The 11,413-nt window shown below is 43.0% G+C and overlaps 3 protein-coding genes across 4 annotated transcripts; 2 read left to right on the top strand and 1 right to left on the bottom strand.

Moving 5' to 3' along the window:
* The first annotated feature begins 57 nt into the window (after window positions 1–57).
* LOC149041518 (adenosine receptor A3-like) lies at window positions 58–6,865 on the top strand. The gene is made up of 3 exons (XM_089214149.1): window positions 58–205; window positions 1,128–1,255; window positions 5,865–6,865. The coding sequence occupies exons 1-3, from the start codon at window positions 183–185 to the stop codon at window positions 6,758–6,760; spliced, it is 1,047 nt and encodes a 348-aa protein (XP_089070275.1). The 5' UTR covers window positions 58–182; the 3' UTR covers window positions 6,761–6,865.
* Window positions 6,866–6,944: 79 nt separating this feature from the next.
* On the bottom strand, window positions 6,945–10,867 carry LOC149041516 (uncharacterized). Its single transcript, XM_089214126.1, has 2 exons — window positions 10,528–10,867; window positions 6,945–10,128 (listed from the first exon to the last, which is right to left on the bottom strand). The coding sequence occupies exons 1-2, from the start codon at window positions 10,647–10,649 to the stop codon at window positions 8,889–8,891; spliced, it is 1,362 nt and encodes a 453-aa protein (XP_089070252.1). The 5' UTR covers window positions 10,650–10,867; the 3' UTR covers window positions 6,945–8,888.
* LOC149041517 (uncharacterized) lies at window positions 6,947–8,851 on the top strand. 2 transcript variants are annotated; one of them, XM_089214134.1, is made up of 2 exons: window positions 6,947–7,120; window positions 7,536–8,851. In XM_089214134.1, exons 1-2 carry the CDS (start codon window positions 6,947–6,949, stop codon window positions 8,439–8,441), a joined length of 1,080 nt encoding a protein of 359 aa, XP_089070260.1. In that variant the 3' UTR covers window positions 8,442–8,851. The 2 variants fall into 2 exon arrangements, with proteins under 2 accessions (XP_089070260.1, XP_089070259.1); XM_089214133.1 differs by having other exon boundaries at window positions 7,362–8,851.
* Window positions 10,868–11,413: the final 546 nt, after the last annotated feature.

Below are 11,413 nucleotides of genomic sequence, written 5' to 3'. Positions count from 1 at the left end.
GAGGGGTAGGCGCCCTGTTACGCAGACATTGACATTTATCCGAAAATTCTGTCCGAAAAAAAATGTATCGTTATCTCTGATAGTTGAAGAGTCAAGGGCGTAGCAAGGGAAGGGGGGGAAACCAGGGTTTCCCTTGACCCCCCATTGTAAGCCTTTCTTTGTCACATTAAGGAAAACATGGCATGGAGGTCGACGTGAAAATCCGGTAGGTACTCTCTGTTTAAAACAGTAAGCCCCCCTCTTCCTGGCTACGCCCCTGAGAGTTTTTCTCTCTTGTGGATTGTTAATGTCCCAGATCTACAGAGAAACTGAATCCCTATCTATGCCTTGCGTGTTCTTAATTCAAATATGAAAATGTTCCTACTGAGGGGCGATGTCATCGTCTTGAAAGAAGTTATTTAAAATTCTCACATTCACGACGTGAACTAAATAGCCTGATTTAATAGATTTACATTACTATTCTATTTAACGGTTTGGTACTGGAGATCAGTAAAGCTTTTTATGTAGAAGTACAGTTCTAAAATTAGTTCCAAGCGGCTTAATGTGATCAACAATCAACTAATTTTTCAGTCAGAATTTGTATAAGCAGCTGGAAAATTAGATGTCCCTGGATTTGAAATGGTTCGTTTGAGTTTCATTAATAAGCAACATGCCGAGTACTCTCTCAATATCCTTGTTAATAGTGCAAATAATTTTACGGCGATAACGTGCCAAATTTGAAACGGAAAAGGTGGAAATCGGTTGGTTGAAGCATGATGCTGTTTCGAAACTAAGGATAGTTCTTGCGACATTGGTGCTTGAATGGCTATTTGAAATTCCTTGCATATCAAATTTACTATGTTTGATATCTTCCGTTATGAAAATCGATAGTGCCGATGGTGGTTTTCAGTAGTTCTCATGAATTCTATTCACAGAATCTTCGTGACACGGCTAATAATTAATGTTGCGTGACGGGAAGTTCGTTTCCATTCCAATTATCTTTTGGTCAGACATGTAATATCTCATAGCGTCTACAAAGATGAATATTCGTGTTGTTTTGTATTGAAATCAACCCCATGCTGAAATAAGCAACTTTAGTACTCTTTCTGTTTGTTGTTGAATCATAACACAGCCGTTCATCTCCATAGAATGTCCCTTTTGGGTTTGTACCCATGCAATAATATCTCAGCTCCAACTTATTTGTCGTTCACGTCGGCTTCGACGACAATATTATCATCAATTGTCGCCATTGTGGGCAACTTTTTAGTGGTCGTTGTTGTGTATTCCGAATAAAGGCCAGGAACACAGTAACTAGATCAAGATGGCGGAAGAACTATATTTAATCTGAACAGAAAACCTCGTGTACAATACCAAATATGGAAAACAGGTCTCGTGACACTAACTTCTACGTAGAACAGGGAAACCAAAATTAGGAAAAATCTAACAATTTCCTCCCTTTTAAGACTCAATAGTACACTAATGAAAAGAAAGAATAAAACAAAATCCAAGAAACAAATTTCAAAGTATCTTAGATAACATGTTGGTACTGTGACCACAGAAAGAAACACCACAGTTCCCTCTAGCCGCAAACATAGTCCTTCAACTTAGGAGGTGGTTTAACCAAACGACCGGCACGGGTGGTAATCGATTCAGGTTTCGGATCTAGTTGATGACCTTGTGGTTCTGGAGGGGAAAACTCCCCAATAGGCGTCACAGCCAAAGGTGGAGCATCCTTCCACTCAGTCTCCGTAGCTACAGGCGGTGTGTCATGTTCGACCTCCTCCGGAACAGCACAATCGTCCATCGTTTCCGCGTCAGGTGGGCAAAGGTTGCTATCCCGTAGCTGCTCGACATGACGTTTCCAGGTTTGGTCGTTTACCTTGACTTTGTACAGGACTGGACCCGTTTGTTCAATGACGGTGCCACGCACCCATTTTGGACCTCTGCGGTAGTTGCGGACCCATACGTTCTGGTTTTGGTCAAAAGACTTTAAAGTGCGGTCATTGGGCTGGAGCAACTTCTTGTTGACTTTTCTTGAAACATCCGGCTTAATCAGATCCAACCTTGTCTTAACATTCCGACCCAGGAGAAGCTGTGCAGGGCTAAGCTCAGTAGTGGCGTGTGGCGCTGATCGATAAGCTAACAGGAACCTATCAAGCTTGTGTTGCAGGGTTCTACTGGACTTGTCAGCCTTAACTCCTTTCTTGAAACTCTGTACTAATCTTTCCGCCTGACCATTGGTTGATGGATGGTAAGGTGCACCAGTGACATGCTTTATACCGTTCGCAGTTGTAAATTTCCTAAAGGTTTCGGACGTGAACTGTGGACCATTATCTGACACCATCTGGTCAGGGAGTCCCATGCGGGCAAACAGAGAGCGCAGCGTGCTAACGGTTTCTTCAGCAGTGGTGATCTCCATCACGAAAATCTCCGGCCACTTGCTGTGGGCATCGATCACCACCATGAGCATCTTTCCCTCGACTGGTCCGGCAAAGTCAATATGCAGTCTTTGCCAGGGAAGGGAAGGGTACTCCCATCGATGCAGGGGTGCACGGGCTGGATTATTTGCCAACTCTTGACATCCCTCACAGTTTCGGACGGCCCCTTCTATGTCCTTGTCAATGTTTGGCCACCAAACAAAACCCCGGGACAAACCCTTCATCTTGACCATACCAATGTGACCCTCGTGAAGCGTTTCTAAAACTCTCTCTCTCAGTTTGGCTGGGACGACTACTCTACTACCCCACATTAGAACTCCATGATGAATCGTGATTTCGTTACCGCGATGGGCATAGTGGATGAGCTCTGGGTGAAGTTCGGTCCCTTGCCATCCTGACTGCACAAGCTCCAGAACACGGGAAAGTACTGGATCCCTACGGGTCTGCATTCTCAAGTCGTGCTCTGTAACGGGGAGGGCCTCGACAACGGTGGTATGGAATATTTCAACTTCATCGGGCTTGTCAGCGGGCGCTGATGATTGAGGTAGGCGGGATAAACCATCACAATTGGCATGTTGCTTGGTACCTCGGAACTCGATATTGTATGAAAAAGCTCCTAGGAAGAGACACCAACGTTGAATCCTCGCTGCTGCTGTGACTGGCACAGCCTTCCCGGGGTCCATTATGTACTTCAAAGGCTGATGGTCGGTGACCAAGGTGAAGTGGCGACCCTCCAGGTACATTTGGAACTTCTTCACACCCCAGACCAAAGATAATGCTTCTTTCTCGATTTGTGAGAACTTCTTCTCTGTTTCGGACAGGGACCGGGACGCATAAGCGATAGGACGCTCTACTCCCTCAGCAGTACGGTGTGACAAGACCGCTCCGAGACCATACGAGGAGCTGTCTGTGGCAAGAACTAGTGGTGAGTCAGGGTCATAGCGCATCAGAACCCTATCCTGTAGCAACATTTCTTTCACCACAAGAAAACTAGTTTGTTCCGCAGCTCCCCACCACCACGTCACATCTTTCTGTAACAGCCGATGAAGTGGAGCAAGATGAGTGGCCAGATCGGGCAAGAATTTGGCGTAATACTGGACCATGCCAAGAAAAGCACGCAGTTGAGTAACATCCTGAGGTTTCGGCATCTCAGTGATAGCCTTTACTTTCTTTGGGGATTGGTGCAGTCCTTCTGCAGAGATGACGTGTCCTAGGTACTCCACAAAACTTCTAAGGAATTTACACTTTTCTCGGTTGGCTTTCAAACCATACTCTTCCAACCTCTTCAATACTGCGACTAACCGCTCCAGGTGTTCCTCTATGGTATGGCCGGTTATAATGATATCATCCAGGTAACAGAAGACCCCTGGTAGTCCTTGCAGGATCTGATCCATAGCTCGCTGCCAGATGGCTGGCGCCGAAGCTACACCATAAGGAAGGCGCTGGTACTGGAACAAACCACGGGTTGTGTTAATGGTGAGGAAAGGCCTGGAGTGCTCCTCAACCTCCATTTGTAAGTAAGCCTGACGAAGGTCAATGACGCTGAACAACGTTCCCCCACCTAGGCTGGCGTAAATATCATCAATGCGGGGAAGTGGGTACTCGTCTACCTCCAGCTGTGAATTGATGGTCACTTTGAAGTCACCACACACTCTTACACTGCCATCCTTCTTCACAGGTGTCACAATTGGAGCAGCCCACTCACTAGTAGCTACCTTCTTTATGACTCCTTCAGCTTCCAGCTCTCTCAATGCTTCGTCCACTGCTGGTTTACGAGCCAGCGCTACTGGGCGGGCTTTCCAGAATCGAGGCCGGGCATCCTCTTTAACTTGGATCCGTGCTTGGATATTCTTCATTTTGCCCAAACCTTCAGAGAAAACATCTCCATGCTTACTCAGGACATCTTCCAGGGCTGGAATGGTGTCGAATGTTTCCAGACGAAGTAAGGGCCAGTCCAGATGGATAGATTCCAGCCATTCTCTGCCAAAAAGGGTGGGTCCCTCATTCTTCACTACATATATGGGAAGTTTCTTTGACTGTCCCTGATACTGCACAGTCACATGGCAAAACCCCATAGGCTTCACTGACTCTCCGGTGTATGTGCGCAACTTCAAGGAGGTGTCCTTTAAAGGAATGTGGCGGAGGTAATCCAAATACACCCTCTCACTCATGACTGACACCACTGAACCTGTATCCAGCTCCATAGTCACAGGGCGGCCTTCAAGGTAGATCTTGAGTGAAATGGGCTTTGTGTTTTTAATGTCTGAGACATGGTACAGGTTCCCAAATTCTCCATCACTTTCTTCGGAATCATCACCCTCCATGACATTGATTCCAGCCTCAGTCATCTGTGAGGTGGCCTGTCTCTTCCTACATGCTCTCTGTGTATGTCCAATGATGCCACAATGAAAACAGCGTTCTTTCATGAAGGGACACTTTTGTGAGTTATGTGACCCTGAACAGCGGTAACAAGGTTTAGACTTCTTACTGTCCTTACCTCGGGGACCCTCGGCCCTAGGTGGTGGCTTGGATATGGCTTGTTCTTCCCCAGTTTTGACAGTGTCAAGTTTATTGATTGGGGTGCCTGGCCCTTGTTCTCCCTGAAGCACCTGAACATCTTTATTAGCCTGCTCAATGGCCAAACACTTTTGAACCGCGAGATCAAATGAAAGGTCGGCGAGTTTTACTTTCAACAATTCCGTAATCATCTTCGAGTCGCGGATACCTGAAACTAATCGGTCACGAAGGCGCTCGGTTCGCATGGCCTCTCCAAACTTACATTCTGTGGCCAAGTGCTTCAGCGTGGCTACATAATGACTAACTGACTCACCAGAATTCCTGGCTCGGTTGTCGAACTCATACCTCGCAACCAGCGCTGATCTTTCAGGTTTCAGTTGTTCCCGCATTCGCTCCACGATGATCTCATAGGTAATGGCGTCATCTTTCAGTTGCGTGGGGGCCACTAAATCCTTCGCCAATAGGTAAGTCTCCACCGGAAGGTTCGTCAAAAGTACGGCCTTCATTGTTTTAGGTTCCTTGATCCCATTTGCAAGAAAGTAAAAATCCAGTTGTTCGGTGTAGGACTCCCAATCCGCTCCCACCACAAACTTTGTCACTTTGCCGATGGCTTGACTCGTGTTAGCGCTCGGTGCTTCGTCCGGCATAATTTTATTTTCGTCGTCTCTGTCCCTTTTTGAACGTGATTTGTACGACCCACTCCTGTTAACCGCTTGTGCTTGATCAAAGGGATCCCATCCTCGTCGCCAGTTGTTGTGTATTCCGAATAAAGGCCAGGAACACAGTAACTAGATCAAGATGGCGGAAGAACTATATTTAATCTGAACAGAAAACCTCGTGTACAATACCAAATATGAAAAACAGGTCTCGTGACACTAACTTCTACGTAGAACAGGGAAACCAAAATTAGGAAAAATCTAACAGTCGTTGCCGTTCTCCTTGATTCCAACAGAGACCTTCGTTCGCCATTCAGCTTCTTCGTTGCCAATCTGGGACTGGCAGATCTAATTGTTGGGCTTGTAACCGCACCAATGGGTACCATCTACCTAGTCTCCGAAGGGCTAAAACGTGTGGAGAATTTGCAAGGATTCCGGCGGTGGATGCATGTATGCTACTTCATTTCCTGTTCTGCCTCTCTGCTCAGCCTAGCAACCTTGGCGTTAGACCGATACGTTGCTATCACATATCCTTTGCATTACCGAAGCAAATTGAACCCAACAAGAGCTTTGTTTATCTCGTGTTTGGTTTGGATCACTTCGATCCTCCTGTCCTTAATCTATTTCACCGTGGGCTACAACAGGTTCCGGTTTGTCTTTGCAAGCACTGCTGTTGCGGTTACTTTCGCGGTGTTAATTTTCACGTTCGTGAAGATTTTCAAGTATTTGCGACATCAAGTCCGTCACTGGGACAATTTACACGACAGTACAGAGGAGAACGTCGTCATGAAACAAGCCACGAAAAGAGAAAAGAAGATTACAAAGACGCTGTTGATTGTCCTTTTGTTATTTTTAGCGTGCTACGTGCCTTCGTGTGTATGTATCTACATCGTTAACTTTTGCTATACTTGCGGCTGTGAGTTTATTCACTGGGTAAGAGACATCCAGTTTGTTCTTGTGATGGCAAACTCTGGTGTGAATCCATTCGTATATGCGTGGAGGTTAAAAAATTTTCGGAAGGCTTTTAAGAGTATCCTAACGTGCTGTGCATTTCTAAGGCGGCTCAGGTCGGTCTCAGTGAATCTTCAATTGTCGACTGTGCGCACAGTTAATAACACCGTCTCAAGCGATGGCAGTATTGGAAGAGTTAATCCAACAGTACAGGAGTAGCAAAGCTTAATTAAACTTAACTCGTAGCGTCGAAAAGGGTAATTACCAATTTTAAACATTTTTGGAATGAAGACTTTATTTGCGATTCATCAGTTTAAAGGTAATCATATAGAGTTCTAAAGCCGTTACGTCACGTTACCATGGGAGCAGAATTTTCTGTTCTAAACAAACGTGCTCAGAGCCAAAATGGCGTCGCTTTCAATCGCTGCACTGATATCTTTCTTCGCTGAAGAAAAGAAGTCAATCGAACGAGGAGAAAATCATTACAGATCTGAACACATTGAGTCATTTTCTTACCATCAGGGTATTTTACGCGGTGAGGTTCAAGCAAGTATGAAGAAAAAGGTCTATCGAGTCACGGTGAGTTTAGAGCCACCAATCGCATTAAGAAGCCTAAGGAATATTTTTAAATATCTTTTAAGTACCTTCTTGTTATCTACTCCCCCAATTTAGAAATATATATTTTCGATCTTGTCGATTTCCCTCATCAAAAAAGCCAGGCTGAGGCTTAAATCGTACAGATTATGATTCATATGAAATAGTGTTACCAAGACATTTATGAGTTCACCTTGTTTGAACTTTTATCTTAATTACCACTTAGATTTACCTGGATGACCACTTCAACATAAAATCCACGGAGTGTGAATGTCCAAAGGGAAAATTCAAATGCAGTCACGCGGCGGCTCTTTTTATAAATGGGATTCACAACTTAAGCCGCACAGATATTGAATGTCAGTGGAGGAAAAAGAAGTCTAATACCTCCCTGTCTTTACAGGCAGTCGAAGAACTGTTCCCTCTGCCAAAGAATTATGTGGCGATTACTCGATCTCCCAACACAGAAGATCGTCAGGCACTATATGGAAGCTTAAAGGCATATGGGAGGTTCACTGGTCTTTGCTGGCTCATGTGCCCAGAGCCTGCTCCCCAAGCCAAATTGCCTGTGCCAACAATTGAGGAAATCATCTACTCAGAGGAGTTTATCCAAACAAGAGGTACACAGCAACAATTGGACTGTTTGGTTCGGAAAGCCAAACTCACAGAAGCAGATATCCTGTTAGTCAGTCAGATAACTGTAGGCCAACGAGACAACCCAACCTGGCATCTTGCAAGGAGGGGACAGCTTACAGCAAGCAATTTTGGATCCGTTCTGCATGCCAAAAGAGTGACCCCTTCACTTCTCAAACGGCTCCTTGGAGAGTATGACATATCAAGAGTTAAGGCAGTACAATGGGGGGTAAACAACGAGGCAGAAGCGATTAAGGCATTTACCAATTTAACTGCAAAAACTGTACAGGAAACTGGGTTATGGCTGGATGGCTCTGGGATTCTTGGTGCTTCCCCAGATGGAATTGTGGATGAAGACTCTGTTTTGGAGGTCAAGTGTCCCTACACCGAAAGGAATATGACAATGGAAGAGGCAGTGAATATCTCCCCCAATTTCTGCTTGAAAAAAACTGAAAGTGGTCAGTATGCTTTAAAGGAAGAACATGTCTACTGGCATCAGGTCCAAGGGGAGATACATTTTGCTCAAAGGAAGCTTTGCTATTTTGTTGTGTGGACATCTAAAGATGTAGTTGTTTTGAAAATAGCAAAGGATGAAGGCTGGAGTGGAAACATTTCTAAGCTTACTCAGTTTTATTTTGAACACCTCTTCCCAAAGGTTGTAGAGGGACAATTATAGGTTTCCAGATCTATTACTGCATGTAATTATTTTTTAAGAAATAATAATTTTCAGGAATCATTAGGAGCCCTTTGGTGTTTAGTCTTCACTGATGGCATGTTGTTGTGGAATTTCTTGAGATAGGGAGGCTTTTCAGATGGAGGGTATTGGGAGCTCAGGTGTACTTTTAAGTTCACTCTAGTAACTTTAGGAACACAGATCTTCAAATCCCAACAGGGCTCTCCTGGTTTACTCAAACTAACTTTAGAAACAGTTACAGTTTTTGCACTTCATTGTTTCACAGTTGAGCTGTACTGCTCTGTTGTAGTGAACTGTTGTTGGGCTGAAATTATACATGCATCCATAAATTCAACAATGATAGCAGATTTACTTTTTGAATAAAACAAACAGATCAACATGTATTTTACAAAGTATTCAATTTTCCTTATATGAAAAATAATTAGTTCATTAATCAAATTCATATCCTTCACAGCCCTCTTTGATCAGTGGAAACTGCAGATTAACAAGTGAAGCACAGAGTTGAAATATTATATCTGCATGACAACGTAAATATGAGGGAATAAAAGATAAAATCTTGAAATCTTTGAGCCTAGCATTTGCCCTCTCAACATGAATTCTGCATTTTGCTATAACTTCTGTTGCCCTTGCTTCACTCTCAGTGAATGTACCATTGTTTAAAAAAGGTGGTATATTTACTGAAACACCATTTGGTACAAGATCCTGTATAACAAAACCTTTGTCAGCTAAGACCATATCTCCAGCAGTAAGGTGATTTAAAAATCCTGATTTCTGCACAATTGCTTTGTCAGATATTGACCCTGGATAAAGTTTGCTGACATAAGTAATAACACCATTTGGCGCTACACCCACAATAACCTTGAAGGAATGCATTCCCCTATAATTTGAATACGTAGCATTCTGCTGGCTCATAAGCCCAGGTGTGGCAATCTCTATGTCTGTACAATCTATCACTACTCTACATGAACCAAACTGACTAAAAGATGATGGGGCACACAGCTTGTTCTTATCCCTAGATGGGATGGATGCCATGAGGTCAATAAATAGAATTGAGTGTAAGACATGAATGAAAGTTGTTACAATATTTGCTATTGTAGATACACTGCAATTGAATAACTGTGCAAGGTGAAGATTTGTGTAATTCTGTCTGACTTTCATTAATGTTATAAATATTTGTTCTTCAAAACTGATTGATTGCACTCTCCAGCCAGCAAAGTAATTGATGGATTGTTTAAACCTAGCTGCATAGTTGACAACAATTTGAAAAACTTCCTTTGTTGGCAGCCCAGTTTCCATCTTCAAAACCTCCTCACTCATTTTCGAAACTGTGTAATGTTTTTGCACATAGTAATTTTTTTCTCTTTGATCAATCATTTCCCTTTTTGCCTGCTCCAACTCTGCTTCCAGTATAACTTCTTTTCTTGTTGATTCAAGTCTCTCCACGCTGCCAGAGGTGCCTTGTTCAAGTTCTTCTTTCTTCCTTGCAGCTTCTATCATTTCTTGTAGGGTCTGTTGTGATTCGATTTTTTTCTTTTTTGGCTTTGCTTCTTCTGCTGGGAAAAGTTTGTCTTGGTTCCTCTTGAAAATCTCAGGACCATTACTTTTTTTTCCTTCTCTGAAATGGCAACTACAGACTCTGGAATGTTTTCCTGGCTCTCTGTCTTCTCTCCTATAGCAAAAAGGATAATTTCAGCTTTATAATTCTTTCTGATTACTGTGCTATTAGCGGAGGATTTTTATCTTGCAGCTTCTATCTTATAAAAATTTCTAATTAAGAAGACAGTTCTCTATCTGCCTGTTTTAACACTGCAGGGTGACCATTAAGTATCAACAACCACACCAAAAGCTCTCACAACTGATTTCCGTCATTGAGTCAAATGTTGGCTCGTGGCTTCTAGGGAACCGATTTTGAAGTTGGAGTACAAGAAAAAGGAGTCTAAAAATCAGTAAGATTTATATAAGCTTAATCAGTTTCATAACAAAGATGGCGACTCCACAACCGCAATAAATTGCGTAAGCATACTTTTCTCCTGGACAGAAAAAGTATTGAAATAAAACTCTTACTAACCTCAGTAGGTGAATCCATCTTCTATATTCCTTCAGCTTTTTTTCCTTGCTAGGGAATCCGAAGAAGCTACACGTGTGACTTTCCGAGTGATGGTTGCAATCAGGCGCAAAGCAGTGCACCATTTTAATCGTTTCGATCGCCTTCGTTTCTCAGTTTTAGATTTCTATGACCTACAGCGTTAATAACAATGTAACTGAACCTTATTCTAAGCTTCTTTGAACCGTTCCAAGCGATGATTACACACTTGACCTCAGCAACGCATAGGTTATCAGTAGGACGCGCTCGATTGTTTAGAACAGAAATTTTAGCCCCATGGCAACGTGACGTCACACTTTAGGACTCTTACCAGGGTCAACTAGCATTGTATTTCTTAAGAAAATTCTGAGAGAACCTCTGGTAACATAAAGTCTACTTTTGATGTACCCAAAGATTGTTATATTTCTATGATGGCAATTTTTACTTTGATGGATAGATAGTGATAAAGCCAATATTAAAAAAAACATATAAAGAACATTGCCCTTGATCACTTGAATGGAGCCGAGATCGGCCTTTACAAATTTCAGCAATTCCACAACCTATCAAATTACGAATATCAGGAAGCCTTGAACTTTAAATAGGTTTTCCTCCTTGTCGCTGTGTGTTAGTAAGCTGGGTAATCAGCGATTTACATGGTCGTTTTTCAATAGTGTAGATGATGACGATGTGGCTCTTATTATTCACTATTTTCAGGTCGATTTGGACTTTCGTAATAAATTAAATTTCCTTACGTCTACTTTGTATGAAGTCAGGAACTCCCCCTTTTTTTTCGCAGCTTCGTTGAAGAAAATAAATTCAAACTCCTTTATACGACACCAAGTCCTTGAGCCTAAAGTTCGACGCCAATCAA

This window comes from Pocillopora damicornis, chromosome 8, assembly GCF_964200805.1.
Source record: "Pocillopora damicornis chromosome 8, jaPocDami1.2, whole genome shotgun sequence".
NCBI classification, from domain to species: domain Eukaryota; kingdom Metazoa; phylum Cnidaria; class Anthozoa; order Scleractinia; family Pocilloporidae; genus Pocillopora; species Pocillopora damicornis.
The sequence above is the reverse complement of the archived record's forward strand: the minus strand, read 5'-3'. Positions and strand labels throughout refer to the sequence as shown.